This window comes from Olea europaea, chromosome 18 (genome assembly GCF_002742605.1).
Source record: "Olea europaea var. sylvestris chromosome 18, O_europaea_v1, whole genome shotgun sequence".
In the NCBI taxonomy this organism is placed as follows: domain Eukaryota; kingdom Viridiplantae; phylum Streptophyta; class Magnoliopsida; order Lamiales; family Oleaceae; genus Olea; species Olea europaea.
In genome coordinates this window covers 31,750,749-31,768,362 of record NC_036254.1, presented here as the reverse complement: position 1 = coordinate 31,768,362, position 17,614 = coordinate 31,750,749, and the positions used below count along the sequence as shown (strand labels likewise).

Genomic DNA, 17,614 nt, shown 5'->3' with positions numbered 1-17,614 from the left:
GATTAGTGGTGCTGTCCAAATGGATGGTGCTATTTTGGTGTTTCTCACTTTTTTAGTGTTCGTGTCACTTTTTTTGCGTTTGTAAAAAAAAAAAAAGTGACAATTTTTGTAAAAAAGTGACATTGTGTCACTTTTTTTTATTTTACACAGTATTTTTTACTTCCTAAAAACTTTTCATATAATTTTTCAAAACACCTCTAATTTTAAAGGTATTTTTGTAAGTTCCCAAGTAATCTTTTCATTTATTTTTAACTTTTTACTTTCTCATTGATGATTTTTTTTTTTAATTGCTTAACCCAAAATCATATTAACCTATTTATCTCAAGAGATGAGACTAAAAAAGAAAAAAGTACTTTTTTAAATCAATTTTCTTATGATCATTTTATACATTTCAAAAGTAAATAATTCCGTAAACAAATATTTCTTATAATTGTATTTTAATTTCCTTAAAAATTAAAAGCTAAATATCTCTATATCCAATGAATCTTTCATCGTTTCATGACAATGAGTGGGTCGGTAGGGGACATAGGTCCGAAGAGGAAGTGCTTAATATATGTCTTGTGCACACATTTTTTTCATAATATTTGGTTCACAATAGTTTTTCTACAAATATTTCAAATGCATTGGTTTAAGGAATAAATAGGCATACGATTTAAACTATTACCTAGTCTATGTTTTTGTTTTGTTTTTCATATACCAAAATCTGGGGGAAAAAATCAATGCAAAAACTAAAATAAAAAATTTCTCATATAGTTTTTCGCAAAACTTATAAAGTTTCCTTAAATTCATAAATTAATTTTTACGAAAGTTAAAAATACGTTATTTAATTTAATGATTGAGAATTTAAATTCCCTTTGGATGGTTATCCGATGTGAAGCATAGAATAATATTATTAGAATAAGCAAAATATTTACAAACAAAGGATGTGCAAATTGACGTTGTATAGACCATTTAAAAGGATTCATTTCATTTTTCAAAAATTATAGAGAGATTGGGTATGAATTGGTCATAATTGATGTTAAAAAGATTGCTACATTTGTAAAAATAATAATAATAATAAAAATATAGTGCCTCGAAAGTTCAAGACGGACCCTTATAGTGCCTTTGTTTTTTTTTTTTTTGTTTTTTTTTTGTTTTTTTTGACTAATGGATCAAATTTTTCAAGTAACCGGGATGAAGTGTGAGATAGTCTGCACCAGGTGGAGATGCATTAGGGACTTAAAGTGATTTCTAAGTTAAATTAGAAGAGGAGATCAAAAACAAAATGGACATTAATTTCCTGAAACGAAGATTAGCTAGCATTTCATTAAAGTCAGATGAGGGCTGCCCTGAGATTCATGAGGCCCTAGACAACAAATTGTTATAGAGCCCTTAAATATAATTTTTTAGTAAGCATAGAATCTTTTCAATACTAATCATAGTCGATTCAGATTCAATTTCTCTATAACTTTGGAAAAATGAATGAACACTTTTAGAATAAATATTTCTTTTGCTTTCATAAAAATTAATTTATAAATTTTAAAGAAATTTTATAAGGTTAGTAAAAAATTATATGGGATATTTCTTTAAGTTTTTTATGCATTGATTTTTTATTTTTTGGTAGATCTTGGTTGATAGAAAATCACAACAAAATATATCACTATGCAATAGTTTAATTATAGATCCATTTTATTTTTTAAAAAAGAACGTGAGTTAAATACCCAAGTAATTTAAGTATCTTATTTAGACCAATTTTAGCTTTTTAAAAGGCTAGAGATCTAACTCAAAAAAACAAGGAATTTATTTATTATTATTATTATTATTATTATTATTATTATTATTTTAGGCCCTTTCAAGTTGGAGGCCTAAGCAATGGTCTTGGTCACCTTGGGCCAGGGCTGGCCCTGGTTAGACAAGTATGTTTGGTAGTATTTATAAGCTACGAGTCCTCTAAAATGTGTTAATGATAAATAAATAGTAATAAGAACCTACAAAATGTATAAATTAAAAATATGTTTAAATTTTAATTTTAGCTTTGCTCAACATGCTTGGGAGCTTTTTATATAATTTAAAACCTTTTACATTCTCTTGTACCCTTATGCAAAGTTTTGAGTAAAAGACCAAATCATGTTCTGGCTTGCGAGAAGATGCTAAAGTGCGTAGCAATAGTATTTCAAAATAGTAATGCTATTTAGTCCCATCGAATTTACAACTCCAGTTTAGCTGACGCTAAATTATAGACTGAATAAAAAATAAAATAAAATGACTTAATTAATTTTGCCTATCATTTAATGCCACATTTGCGCCATCTAAACTGGGGTTATAACCCCCTTGGGGTTACATAGCATTATTCATTTCAAAATGGATTGACTAGTAGTATGAGATTTGGCTGTTCCATATAGTATAGCCTCCCTAGTTTCTATTTCGCTCGAAATTCCAAGTTTAGTTTTGATATCAATATCAAATGTCATCGCTTAGACCAAAGTGTTGCGCCATCTAAACTGGGGTTATAACCCCCTTGGGGTTACATAGCATTATTCATTTCAAAATGGATTGACTAGTAGTATGAGATTTGGCTGTTCCATATCGTATAGCCTCCCTAGTTTCTATTTAGCTCGAAATTCCAAGTTTAGTTTTGATATCAATATCAAATGTCATCGCTTAGACCAAAGTGTGTAATTAAAAAGTAGGGGCACATGCATTGCAATTCGCAACGAGTTGGGATTTGCTATCCAACTTGTTGTCCATTAATGATTCATTGACGTATTATTATACACTTAGTTTTAAGCCCAAGCGGCAGTGAGAGAATAGTTGGACACGTTAATTTAAAGTGAAGTGTCGATAAATCATAGGTTAGACAGCAAGTTGGATAGTAAATTCTAGACAACAGATCTCAACTCCGCAACTTTGTAACAAAAAAAGTGTCAAAAACCATACTACATATTAATCATGTATAATATCAGAAAATTTAGTTTAATTGCCCAACAAATTTTTAATAAGAATAAAAAGAGGCTGGTACGATTGCAAATCAATGCTTACGAATAAACAAACAAAACAGAAGACTATTTTAAGCACCCTGAAACAAAAGGATTTCACGAATTATCCATTCAATTGTCCAGTCCCATACAAACATTCATTCAGAAACCGTATAAAGTTCAGAGACTACATAGCAGATGTTTGAAAGCTGTATCAGGTTTTGATTCTTCTCTGATATTGGAGATTTTCCATTGAAACCAGCTTCACAATCGTGTGCCGAATTCTCAACATCAGTTGCCAGTTCAACCAATCCATCGAAAGTTTCAGAATCCAAGTCAGTCAATGCTTCAGAAAGTGTCTTAATCGCTTCCATGTAATCTCCCTGACATTTCTTCATAGCCTCCATAATTTCAGGATCGGCGTGCCCATTCATGGACTTAAGTAAAATGTCAATGTAATTACTGGTATTTGTTGCATTTCTATATGCCAGCTCGAATACTACATACGAAAGAAGATATCGATCTGCTTTTGGGGCTCGTGGATCGGAGTAAACTGCAGCTTGGCAGAAACTGAAATTTGTAGTGTTTTTGCACACTTGGGTGGCTAGCTCAGGAGAATTTACATCAGGAATGGCTGAACTAGGACACAAGAACGTGGCAATTAAACAAGAAATGAAGAAAATGGAGAGCCGCAAAGAACCAGAAATAGCCATTTTCATTTTGTTTTCAGATCAAAGAATGAGTTGAAAAGGAAAATACTAGCTTGGTAGAAAATGAGAGTTGAGTCTCTAATTTTATATGCATTGTATAGAGAGAAAGGAAATTGCGAGAATTTTGTTTGTTATTATGGTATAATTCACACTGCTGAGTTGTAATATAATCAATTATTGTAATCCAATTACATGAGTATAATCTGCCATTGTTTGACATTCAAGAGGGCCGAATTAATTTACTGCTATATATATATATATATATTTGGAAATTGCATGGCTAAATTTATCCTTTTATACCCTATAAAACAAAGAAATCAAATTATTCTGCATATAAACGATCTTTTTCCAATAATGCAAATAATAAACATAATTTGTAAGTTTAAACTTTTGGAAGGAATTGGGAAAAAAAGCTGGCAATTCCGTTTCAGTAAAAATTATGGAGTGGGAAATTAAACTAAATTACTGGAAATTATTTAAATTCATTTGAGTTTAATTTGTGGTTTTGACTTTTCACTCTTCACTATTATTAGTTGAACCCTAGTTTTTTCTTTTACATTACATGTGCATTTTACATTTTTTATGTCTTAGATTTTCATATTCCTCTAATTATTGTTGAAGATTGAGGATGATTCAGCTGCAACGTTGGCAAGAAACGAGCCATGTGGACTTACAGGGACAGCTTAGCTGGAAAGTTGTCAGGAGGCAAAACCATGTGAATTTTGTAGCAATGGAATAGAAGAATAGTCTAGAAAAAATTAGTTAGAATTTTGCTTGTTGAGCAAGTTGATTTATTCTACATTTATCTGTGTAAATTAGTTAGTAAATATTATTTTTTGCTGTGTATATACACATCCTCAGTGTACATTATTATTATCAGATTGAATAGAATTTTCATTACTCCTTAAAGCTCTCTGTTCAACTATACAAATTTCATAATTTTCGAGTCCAATAATTATGATTTTTAAAATTAAACTTTGCTATCTGTATGTCCAGGGTGTCAGATGACACCCCCTTCACAATAGAGGGGCTCACATGTAATAAAATAGTTGTGGGCTTTTTTCTTGTGAGGGGGTGTCATTAGGGGTTGACACCTCGGATGTACAAATAACAAAGTAAAAATTGAAAATTAGTACGGACACATAAAAAGTGTGGAGAGGAATCAATGGAAGGGAAAGAAAAAAAAATCGGCAAGGAAGAAGGAACCAACGGCAGTAATAAGAATTTTCTTTTGCCCCCAGGGCACATTTCCAAGTGGTAAAAGGGGAGGGTGGAGAAATCCAGCTTTGTTTGAGGCTGTCGCGTCAAGGGTTCGAATTCTGAAATATGGATTTGACTCTTGGATAATTACAAGTGTAAGAAACATCAACCCCGTTTTATTAACTAGTCAGGCCACGTCGTTTTTGGCTTTAGAATTAATTGCTTGATTTAAACATCACCTTTTACGTTTTTCACTCCCATTCCAGAAATGCGACTTTACCGTGTGGGTATAAATAATAAATATCACCCCTGTGCATGGGGTAGAGGGCTGTGTGATTTCTGTAGCCAGTGGATTGAATTCAGTTCAATTTTCTGTCTTTCCTTCATCTTCATGTTGTCATTTACCCCTTCCCCATTTCTTCTTTTGATTTAGTTTCCAGATTTAGTTGAATTTCTAGCTGAATCAACTTCGATTTTGGGTGTAGTTGATGAGAAGCCATAGCTGTAAATTCCAGCTGTGACATAAAAATGTACAAAATTTGTGTGAATAAATTGATTTAAGAATTGCTCATTATTTATTTATAAATTAATGAAGTATATGAGTTTAAAAGCAATATATAATATATTTGACATCTTTGTTCGTAGTTATGGTTTTTTATGCCGGTGCATCACTACTACATATCTGATTAAATGTTGCAATGCACATGATAATTTGATGTTTGATTACCTTATAATTGCATTAGTTTAAGGTTTAATTTGAAATGGCAAGGTCCATTATTGTCGAAGTTGTTGCGGCATGCGAAAAAATATTTTGCTATAAATTTTGCCTTCATTGGACGGAAAATTGTAACTCCATCCGATGACACGATACTCTTCACTGTCGGCAAATCCCTTCAAGTCAATAATAACCGATGAGTTTGAAAGTTAGTGAAAATTTACTTCTCGACTGCATTCAATCAAGAAAATGAATCAACACCTGACAAGAATCACAATGTTGATCACAATTAAGTTCATAAAATTATGACACACAATGGATACCTATTATCATTTGCATAAAGTAATTTTTTCCCCCTTCTGGTGACAAATTGGTACATTGTTAATGATAAGATTAGCAAGTGTATCTAGACATTCCAATTATCTCACTACTTTTATAGTAGCCTCATTATCCACTTTGAGAACAATTAATAAAACAATTTGTTACGCCCCGTACCCAACCACTTCGGTAATGTTGTCCCTCCCCTACACGAAGTGTCACGTGTCCCAATGAAGTGTTTCCGAAGTGATATCCCCCTATGACCGAGTCCCAACTCCACGCCCACCGCAAGGTACACGCTTCACAAACTAGATCTGATTAACAAACGAAGCGTCCTCCTATGACCGAGACATCTTGCTAATCGAGGTGATCCCTTAACAGATACCTCCGTCGTCAGTTTTAGAAGCATATCTATGTCAGGATCCTCTAGGAATGTGACATCTTCGTGGATCTAGTTGATGTGACATCAACTTTATGTCAACTGAAACTCAGGAGAGTTAATAATCCGCCCACTTTAGATGTGGCTGATTGACGCCTACGAACAAATGTCCTATGCCGTCAAATGCATACATGTGTCCCACATCCAACGGTGCTCCTCGTCTATAAGTACTCAAGGTTTGGCAAGAGGAAAAGGTAATGAAACTTACACTATACTGAGCTCTCGACATTCAAGCATTATATATTCTCCTCCCCATTCTCTTCAACAATTCCGATCATTGACCACTAACTTGACCGTCGGAGTGTATGGGGCCGCCACCATCCCCGTTGGTTTCGATCGTGTGCTTCTGATCGTGCGTTGTTGTGTGCAGGAAGGAACATGTGGAGTGGCTCTTAGTTGGTCACGTAGAGGTTCAATTCGTGAGGTCAACAGATTGACACCGTCTGTAAAAAAATTCCAACCAAAGAATTCCCCATTTATCACCTGAAAAAGCCACCGAAAAACTATCGACTTGCCTTGGAAAAGGGACGTTCTTGAAAAAGGACCAAGTCAACTGTCTCAAGTTCATAACACCCTTAAAAAAGGACTGAGAAAATGAGTTATAGCGACGAGGATGCAAATCTTGAAGGGCATAGGGATGCCTCTGAAGAAGAGGTGATCTGGACCAATATCACGCATCGGAGACCCCATCATCGGTGTCATCGAGGCAACAGGAAAGCAACACTCACTAAAGGGATGGCTCAAATAGCTGCAGGCATGTGAGACATTACAGCTCAGAATCAGGCGATGCGTAAATTCTTCATGCAAGCCCAAGGTTAGCATGACTTTCCAATGTCACAAGGGCTAAACCCAACTCAAGGGCAAAACCCGACATCTCATGCCCGGGATCATTCAAGTCACCACAGGGAACACCCCACTGAGAGGGAAGTAGGAGTGGATGTCACTTCCTATACCCAAGGTGCTCAAGCAGCAGAACCACAGCTGGGAGAAAACTTCCCCCCAAATTACGAACCTCAGAGGTCGGTTAGTGTCTTCGACTGGATAGGACAAAACCCTAGCAATAGGGTCCGCACCTTACAAAGGTTGGCTCAGCAAGTGCAGGAGCAGGAGCAAGAAGAAGAACATGAGGCATCTCCTCCGCCTAGAAATAAGCGGGAGAGGAGAAACCTAGTGGATTGAGGTGGTCGAGGAGTTGCACCTCCACCTTCCCGAAATGCATCAGAGGAGGAAGGCTCGGAAGGGCCATGTCGCTCTTACGAAATTGACGACGATGATGACAACCTCCCCTTCTCTAGAGAAATCCAAAGCTTCACGATGCCTACGGACTTTATGCCCCCTAAAATCCCTAAGTATGAAGGAAATGGGGACCCACAGAAACACCTTACTAAGTATATGACGCAGATGAGCCTTAGAGGAGCCTCGCTGACACTAAAATGTAGGGCCTTCCATCTGACCCTTACCGGAGCTGTAGAGGTGTGGTATAGTAGGATACCACCTTTAAGCATCAGAAGTTGGCCAGACTTGAATAATGCATTTCTGAACCAATACCTCTCACGAAGGGAAGGAGAGGCCCCAGTATAGTGCCTACAAGATATAAGGCAAGCTCTTGGTGAGACGCTGAAAAGCTATCTCGCCAGATTCACTGACGAAATCATACACTACGAACAAGTCACCGATAGAGAGGCCTTCTCTGTGACACCCCGAACTTAAGCTTCGAGTGTCACGTACTAAATATAAAAAACTGCTACCTTCGCTATATGTAAATACTCTTAAATGAAAGTATTACATGTTAAAAACTTATTTTCAACTTGGTAAAATATCTCTCATAAAATTTTAATGGCCAGCAGAAGCGCATGATGACAAAATTATACTTTACATTTACGGACTCTGCTCTGTCACGGTTAGTTGGGTCAGCAAGTTCAACTATTTTTATAAACTTCATCCGAACTCCATTTTCTATGAAATTTATGACATTAGAAATATATTTTCAAGTAGTTTTCTAGGTTAAAATATGAAAAATTTTCAAAATCATATGATACGGGCGTTTTACTGAAAATAGTGAGGTATTGCACAGAAATTTCAGATTGACCCTCCAACGTTTAAAAATTCATATCTCAGGCTACAGATATCCAAATTGAGTGATTCTTGTGCCCATATTAAGACAACTCAATGAGGAACGCAGAAATATTTTCAGAGTCTCAAATAGACGTTTATGGAGTCAGAAATAATGTTTTGAAGTTGACCCAAAAACTGTTCCGTTTCTGCCTTTTGTTACTTGCAAGGAGAAGTTTTTAAAAAAATGTCTCTTAACACAACATAGAAGATATAATTGAATAATTTACTTCCGGTACCATATTACCTCATGTCTTATACATGTTTTTATACAATACCATAAGAAAAAATATGGAAAGCAGTCGAACAAAACATGCAAAAACAAAACTTCGATACAAAACAACCTTGTCCCTAACCCATCATCGATTATGCCGACTGACTTCCACCGACTTCGCAATTATGGATCTGAAAATTTAGTATAGAATACTATGAGTATAAGGAATACTCAGTAAGATACCATGCTTAGATTTTAACATGTTAATACTACACAAAAGAATGCAATCAAACACATACTTGCACATTCCGACTTGTCGGTGCCCTTTGGACTTGTCCTAAGGCATAAGTAGATATCTAACTTTGTGGACTTGTCCACCACATTCATATTATGATTTTTCATGCATAGCTTAAGCATAAATATTACCATGAAATCCTACCATTTAAGCATAGAAAGTATCTTACTGTAAAACTTGAAAAAAATTCGGTTGAAAGATGAATTGAGAGTGCTAGGCTTGTCTCCCTTTTTTTTCTCACGTTGAATGCCCTTTCATACAAGTGAAAATCTGTTTTTTCTTGCAAGGTAAAATAATGGCAGCAACATTTCTATTTAAAGGTAAGAAAATGATTAATTAAAGGTGACTCTTCAACCATTTTCTCTACGTGGGCTGCATGGATGCATTTCTTACTTTAATCAAACACCTATGAATTCATTAACCACCTCATGCTTAATTTAAAACAATTCATGCATTGATTAAACACCTCATGCCTGCTTGATACATGCAATACACAGCCAAGTGGAAGGAAAGGAAAAAAAAAATACTTAACCTTGGTAATTAGGTGCAAAATTGGACATTTATCCCAAACCCCTAATTAACAAATTATTTGGAGAACTTTTAATAAATCAACCAATGCAAAATTTGGCAACCATTAATAATTTTGGTCATACTAAATTTTGAAAAGTTAAATTGCTATCCTAAAAATTAAATGAGCAAATTAAACGAGTATAGAATTTCGGAGTATTACATCCCTCCTCCCTTAAAAAATTTCGTCCTCGAAATTACCTTGAACTTAGTTGAAAAGTTCTGGATACTTGGTCTTGATTTCCTCTTCTCTTTCCCAAGTTGATTCTTCGACATTATGATTTCTCCATTGAACTCTCACTAACGGAATTTCTTTTGTTCTCAATTGTTGGATTCTGTGATCCAATATTGCTACTGGTTTTTCCTCATAATTCATGTTTTGTTTGATATCCAATGGTTGATAACTAACTACATGACTTTGATCTGGCACATATTGTCGAAGCATTGACACGTGGAACACATCATGAATTGCTGAAAAATCTGGTGGTAGAGCAATTCGATAGGCTGCATTTCCAACTTTCTGCAAAATTTCAAAAGGACCTACGAATCTTGGTCGAAATTTTCCCTTCTTTCCAAAGCGAAGAACTCCCTTCATCGGTACCACTTTTAAGAAAACCTTATCACCCACATCAAATGCCAAATCTTTTCTCCTTTTATCAGCATAACTTTTCTGTCGGTCCTGGGCTGCCTTGATTCTAGCTCTTATTTTATCAACCGCTCAACTAGTTTCCTCAATTATTTCGGGTCCTAAAACTCTTCGTTCACCTACTTCATCCCAATAAAGAGAAGCTCTACATCTTCTGCCATAGAAAACTTCTTAAGGTGCCATCTTTATCGTAGCCTGATAGCTATTATTATAGGCAAACTCTACCAGTGGTACATAACTTTCCCAACTGCCTCCTAAATCAAGGACGCAGGCACGCAGCATATCCTCCAGAGTCTGTATAGTCCTCTCTGATTGTCCATCGGTTTGAGGATGAAAAGCTGTGCTGAAGTTTAACTTGGTTCCCATGGCTCCTTGCAAACTTTTTCAAAATTTTGAGGTAAATCTTGGATCTCTATCCGATACAATTGAGGCTGGGATTCCATGCAAACGGATGATCTCTTTGATGTACAATCGCGCATATTGATCCATACTAAAATTCATTCTTACCGGTAGGAAATGAGCTGACTTTGTTAACTGATCCACTATAACCCACAAAGCATCATTTTCCCTAGCTGATTTTGGAAAACCCATAACAAAATCCATAGTTATATGCTCCCATTTCCATTGTGGAATTGTTAATGGTTCCAACAATCCAGATGGCCTTTGATGTTCAGCTTTCACTTGTTGACAAGTCATACACTTCCTAACAAAAAGACCTATGCACCGTTTCATATTTCTCCACCAAAACATACTCCTTAGATCACGATACATTTTTGTTCCTCCTGGATGAGCAGTATATAGAGTTAAGTGTGCTTCTTCAAGAATTTCTTTCTTCAATCCCTCATCTTTCGGCACACACAACCTTCCCTTAAAAAGTAAGGCTTTATCACTACATGGAATTTTTAGTGGTGGATTACAGGTCAGCTTACCACGTGGTCCTCGGCCGACCTGCACTAAAGGACCTTTGGGCCGTGACCTCCATTCACCACTTATGTATAAAGTTCCCAACTGAGCATGGGACCGCGACGGTCCGAGGCGATCAGATGGGCTCGAGATCATGTTACCTCAACTCCCTACGAAAATCTGAGCCCCGCACTGTGAATGTGATAACAACTGATGTAGCAAACAGAGTCAACACGAATGTAGAGATGCTTGACGCCCTGAACAAGGGCAGACCCCCGAGCAGGGAAAAGACGTCGAATGATCGAGGCCCCTGAAAAAGGGCACCCTCTTAATGAATTGGACCTTCAGATCATCGAGTCTGAACCGAATGCAACTCCTATGGAAGAACTCAAGACTTTTCCTACCAACTCTCAAGACCCCACTCAGGTCTTGTGAATAGGGAAAACTGTCCCCTCAAAGGAAAGAAGAACTGATGAATTTCCTAAAAAGAAATTTGGACGTCTTCGCATGGAAACATGAGGATATGATAGGAATAGACCCAAGGGTTAGCTGCCACAACTTGAACATCAACCCCACTTGCACGCTGCATCGACAAAAGAGGCGAGCACTCAACCCAAAAAGATATGAGGCGCTGAAGGAAAAGGTCGATAAGCTCAGTCGCAACGGATTCATCAGAGAATCCATTTATCCGAAGTGGATATCCAACCCAGTGCTCGTGAAGAAATCTAGCGGGAAGTGGAGGGTGTGCGTTGACTTCACCAACTTGAACAAAGCTTGCCCAAAAGATAGCTTCTCCCTCCCAAGGATAGACCAACTATTCGACTCCACCGCTGACACGAACTCCTGAGTTTCATGGATGCTTATTCAGGGTATAACCAAATACCCATGTTCCAACCTAATGAAGATGCCACATCTTTCATCACAAATTGAAGATTGTACTGCTACAAAGTGATGCCCTTCAGATTGAAAAATACCGGCGCCATATACCAAAGGTTGGTCAACATGATATTCGCCGACCTCATTGGCAAAACCACGGAAGTCTACGTAGATGACATGCTGGTCAAAAGCCTCCACGTAGGGGATCACTTAAGTCACTTGGACACCAGTTTCAAATTATAAGAAAATACAAGATGAAGCTTAACCTGCTGACATGCACCTTTGGGATAGCATTGGGTCAATTTTTGGGATACATTGTGAACCATAGAGGGATTGAGTCAAACCCCAAGAAGATAAGACTCTTGTTAGAGATGAAGTCACCCCAGAAGCCAAAAGAGGTCCAAAGCCTTAATGGAAGGATTGCTGTACTCGGTTGCTTCATCTCCAAAGTCACTGACAAGAGCCTACTCTTCTTCAAGATTCTGAATCAGGGAAAAAAGTTTCAATGGACCGAAGAATGTGAGGCAACCTTCTAAGTGCTGAAAAAGCACTTGGGAGAGACGCCTCTGCTATCTAAACCTAAACTGCGGGAGACACTTCTGCTTTATTTAGCAGTTTCAGATTAGGCAGTCAGCGCAGTGCTCGCCAGGGAAGAAGAGGCACGCCAACTACCAGTGCAATACATCAACAAAGCTTTGCTGTCGGCAGAGACTCGCTACCCAGACATGGAAAAGCTTGCTCTCTTCCTTATCACCGCATCAAGAAAGTTGAGGCCATACTTTTAGGCTCATTCAATTGAAGTGCTCACCAACTTTCCACTGAAACAAGTGCTACAAAAAGTAGACTCTTCGGGTAGATTACTAATGTGGGCAATTGAGCTCAGTAAGTTCGACCTCCTGTTCAAACCCCGAAGTGCCATCAAGGGCCAGGCCCCCGCGAATTTTGTTGTCGAGTTCACCAAAAGCCCCAGAAATGGAAGCAACAATGGATCCTGTAGAGCTCCCAACTTGGAAGCTTTTTGTGGACGGATCGTCAAGTGAAAGCGGCTCCGGAGCCGAAGTTGTCCTGGAGAGCCCTGAGGGCCATAAACTGAACTGCGCAATTAGGTTCGGTTTCAAAGCTTCGAACAATGTCGCAGAGTATGAAGCCTTCTTGGCAAGCCTCAGACTGGCTAAAGAAATGCAAGTTAAAAGACTACAAGCTAATAGCGACTCACAACTTGTGGTAAGTCAAGTTAATGGGAAATTCGCAGCTAAAGACAGTGGCATGGTCGTTTATCTGAGATTAGTTCTGAACCTAGTCCCCCACTTTGAGAGGTTCGAACTGGTCCAAGTCCCACGCCTCGAAAATACACACGCGAACGCCCTGTCCAAACTCGCCAGTAGCAAAGACTCTGAGCTGCTAAGGATCGTCCTAATCGAGCGTCAGCTGAGGCTCTCCACCTCCGGAGGTGAGGAAGTAATGTGGATTGAAGGTACCCCACCTTGGATGCAACCCATCATAGCCTATCTCGAAGATCAATCACTACCACCCTAAAAAAACGAAGCAAAGAAGTTGAGAAGAAGGGCTACTCACTTCGTACTTCAAAATGGCGTGTTATATAAAAGAGGCTTCTCATTACCCTTACTCAGATGCGTTGGAGGAGAGGAGGCCATGTACATCCTGAGAGAAATTCATGAGAAAGTCTATGGTAACCACTCCGGTGGAGTAGCCCTGGCACATAAGGTACTTCGACAAGGTTATTTCTGGCCGACCCTGAAAAGGGATTCCTGTTAATTTTTTCAAAAATATGACAAGTGCCAACAGTTCGCCAATGTTCAGAGACAGCATTCTCAGGAACTCTCCGTGGTCAACAGCCCATGGCCCTTTCGCCAAATGGGGTATAAACTTTATTGGCCCCCTCCCAAAAGGAAGAGGAAGTGCAACCTTTGCCTTTGTTGCCATTGATTACTTCACTAAGTGGTTCGAAGCTGAACCTTTAGCAAAAATCACTAAGGCAAACACCACAAAGTTCGTCTGGAAGAACATCTTTTGCAGGTTCGACCAGTGTTGTAAAAATCGACCCGATCCAATCGGTTCAACCAGATAAACTAGGAACTGGTAACCAAAATCGGGTCGGTTAGACCTTGATAACCTTAAATTTAAAAATCGCTTGTAAAACCGATGACTCGCCCGGGTTTTAGAAAACCTTTGACCCGCACCTCGTTTTTACGATTTTTCTATTTCAAAATTAATAAATTTTAAAACAATTAAAACCCTTGTTTTTTAATAATTTCAGACTTTCAAACTTCTCCTCATTCTTCCCTGCTAAGTTTTCGAGGTTCAAAATTAATGATTTTTTTGACTTTCAAACTTTTCCTATTTAAGTTTTCGATTTGACATTGTTAATTACATAATTTTATGAACTTATCTTACATAACGTAATTGGATTGAGTAGGACGTTATTTTGTCGATTGTATTTAATTATTTTTATCTTGTTATAGTTTTTGTGATTTCGAAAAACTTGTTTTCATTTGCTGTTTTTTGTAAAATTATTAATAAAAAGAGGGTGGATCCCGGTTCGACCTTTTGACCCTTCCCTTTTTCTGGGTCGGTTTTTGAAACATTGGGTTTGGCATTCCCCACTCTTTAGTGTCTGACAACGAAAGGCAGTTCGATAATAAAAAGATGCGAGATTTGTGCGACGAACTCAGCATAAGGAAGTACTTCTCAATACCTCATCACCCCCGAGCGAATGGGCAAGTCGAGGCAGTTAACAAGACGATCAAGCATACCCTGAAAATGAAGCTTGATGCCTCTAAAGGAGCATGGGTCGATGAACTTTCCCATATCCTCTGGGCCATATGAACAACAAGTCGAACCGCAACGGGAAAAACGCCTTTCTCCATGACTTATGGAGTTGAGGCCATGAGTTCAGTCGAGGTAGGAGTCCCTTTGCATTGTCGTATAAACTTCAATGAGATCAGCAACGACGAAGTTAGAATGTACGAACTCCATCTTCTGGAAGAAAGAAGAGATTTATCCCAAGTCAAATTGGCTGCGTATTAATGGAAGATGACTTGCTATTACAACTTGAGGGTCAGAAGTCGAACTCTACACTTAGGCGATCTGGTACTTAAAAGGGTGTTCTCATCATCAAAGCCAACAGGCTCTGGAGTGTTTGGACCGAACTGGGAGGGTTCATACTGCATCATCAACGAATCTCGACCCGAGACTTATGAAATTGAAGATATGACAGGAAAAGTGTTTCCTCATTAGTGGACCATTGAACACTTGAAAAAGTACTACCAATAAACAAATGCATGTTCCGATCCGATCTGATTATGATCCACAAATTGTAACTTATTCCTAGCTGACTAAGCGCTTGGATTGCCTTAGTGTATGATTGTTGAATTCAAGTTATTTGAATCTTCAGTTCGTTATATTCTATGGATTCCCGTTGTTCGCCTCAACTGTTTACTGATGGTTAGTATTATTGACTTAAGCAGCAATCAAGTTATAACAAGAATAAATAGTGTAGCACAAATGAAAGAAGTATCAACACTTACCGAAAAATTTCATTTCATTAACAATCAAATAGATTACAAAAATGGGCCGGAGTCATTACAATGATCCTAATCTACTTGTACAACCAGCTCCCCCACCGTCGCTGCCTCTGTCTCCTGGGGATCCTCGACAGCTTCATTGGCAACCCTATCTTGTCGACCTCCGGTAGGTCCATCGAACTCTCCCTCCAAAATAGTTAGGTCCAGAGTTGGGTGGACCTCCCTTAGGCGATCCAGCATCGCTCGGGCATTCTAAGAGCCCAGAAGTTGGCAAAGTCATCACACAGAGGATGTTCTTCGAAATGGTCAATGAAGTTCTGCACTGTTGACTCCCCTACTGCCTTCACTTCAGCCTTCAGAGAATCAATCTCCTCAGCCTGGGCTTCAACCCCTTGTCTCAGCTCAACCTTTTCTTGAAGCCTTTAGAGCTTCAGTGGCCAAACAATGATGCTCGTTGGTGTGATCAACTCGCCTCATCAAAGCAGCCACTTGGCATTCCACCTCATACAGCTCCTTTTTCAGCCTCTCTACCTCAGCATTGGCCCTCTGCCTCCAACTTTTTCTTCTCTGCCTATGCGACCCTAGCCTCGGCAGAACGTACTACATCCCCATAATGCAGGGCCTCCTCCATTCACTTCGCCATATCATCCTTTTTAGCTCGGAGATCTTTCACAAGACTCTCCAACTGGATGGACGGACGATGCAGGCACTATTTGTTGCCACGAGGTCTTCAGTAGTACACGAAGCCATGTGGTCCCTCCACGCCTCTGTCTCATACTTGCTATGGACAACCGCCACAGCCGCAGTCTCAGGAGGCAGAGCCTCCAACACTTCCTTTACGGGCTCTTCAGTGTTGGTGCTCAAGAAGTCTTCTTCTTTCTCTAGGCGACCTATCTTCCTCAGCTGTTGCCCCAGCACTTGAGTGATTGTGACAGCAGGAAGCGAAACAGCAGCAGCAGCAACCTTGGAGGTAGGATCGACCCTCTCCCGTATCACCACTCCAGTAGGGATAGTAGTCTACTGGAGAGTCAAACCGTTCCTCGCCACGATGGGCCCCTTCGACGGCCCGACGACCTTTTTTCCCTTCCTCAGAAGGGCTGCCTCCTGATCCTCCTCTGCCAGTGGCTGGAGCTTCTTGCTCGCAGCCACAAGGTCATCTGTTTGCTTCTTGTAAGAAAAGGAGGAGGTCTTTAAGGGCCTCACCTCGGCCATCATTCTTTAGATGGTTTTAAAATCAGACCTCAATGGCCTCTTCTTGTTGAACTCATCGGTAGTAAGAAATAGAAAATATTAACGCCAAGTATAGGAAGTTCGAATATCAACTCAAAAGTTCACCTCAATCTCACCTTGGAAGGCCATCAGTTCGTGTGTCGAAATGGATATGCTTCCTAATCAGCTTGTTGTACGACCTCCTCTTCAGTGGGAGCTGATAAACGATGCAAATGGTGTCGAAGTCCTCCTCGGATAGCTCGCACCGAGGAATAGTACCTGCATAAACAACGATTACCAACTAATCTGAAGCAGATAAAGATTTAAAAAATAGAGATCTAGTACTCAGTAAGTGTTGAATACTTAGTCGGGACTGTAAGGTAGTCCACCTCCATCGTATCCCACCGTCCGAAAGTCCAGCACCTTGAAGTTTTCCAGTCCTTTATCGAGCTTGGCAGGTCCACTACGAATGGAATATGGGCCCCCAAGAGGTTAAGTAATACCACCCATTTCCTCTTATCACTCCCCGCCGCGACCTTAGGGATGTATAAGGTTTGGAAGACGGAGAAGGACATCTCCACCCCGTAGGACGCCTTTTTCCAGAGCATCCACGACCCAACAATTTGGCTCCAAGAATTTAGGTTTAAATGGGTTGGAGCTAAACCATATGACATCAGAACGTACCTAAAGAAAGGATGAATAGGTAACCTAAGCCTCGCCCTGAGAATGGCCTCGCTAATGGCCACACACCTCGGCCTGGGGTAACAGGCACGCTCTTCTGGCTCTGGCAGAATCAGACCTTTACTATCTGGGATTCTATACTCTTTCCTAAGTCTATCGAGGTCGGCAGGCTTAAGTTTGGAAGGATAGTCAGACGTTCCCCAGTGTATAGAAGTGTCTACCGGGCTATC

At 39.1% G+C, this 17,614-nt stretch overlaps 1 protein-coding gene across 1 annotated transcript; it reads right to left on the bottom strand.

Annotated features, from left to right (window-relative positions):
- Positions 1–3,003: 3,003 nt before the first annotated feature.
- Positions 3,004–3,676, bottom strand: LOC111366579 (cell wall / vacuolar inhibitor of fructosidase 2-like). The gene has a single exon (XM_022987306.1). The coding sequence runs from the start codon at positions 3,671–3,673 to the stop codon at positions 3,113–3,115; it is 561 nt and encodes a 186-aa protein (XP_022843074.1). The 5' UTR covers positions 3,674–3,676; the 3' UTR covers positions 3,004–3,112.
- Positions 3,677–17,614: the final 13,938 nt, after the last annotated feature.

Bases quoted from the DNA above. Each gene is read 5' to 3' on its own strand.
- LOC111366579 (XM_022987306.1), bottom strand. From the start codon at position 3,673: ATGAAAATGGCTATTTCTGGTTCTTTGCGGCTCTCCATTTTCTTCATT.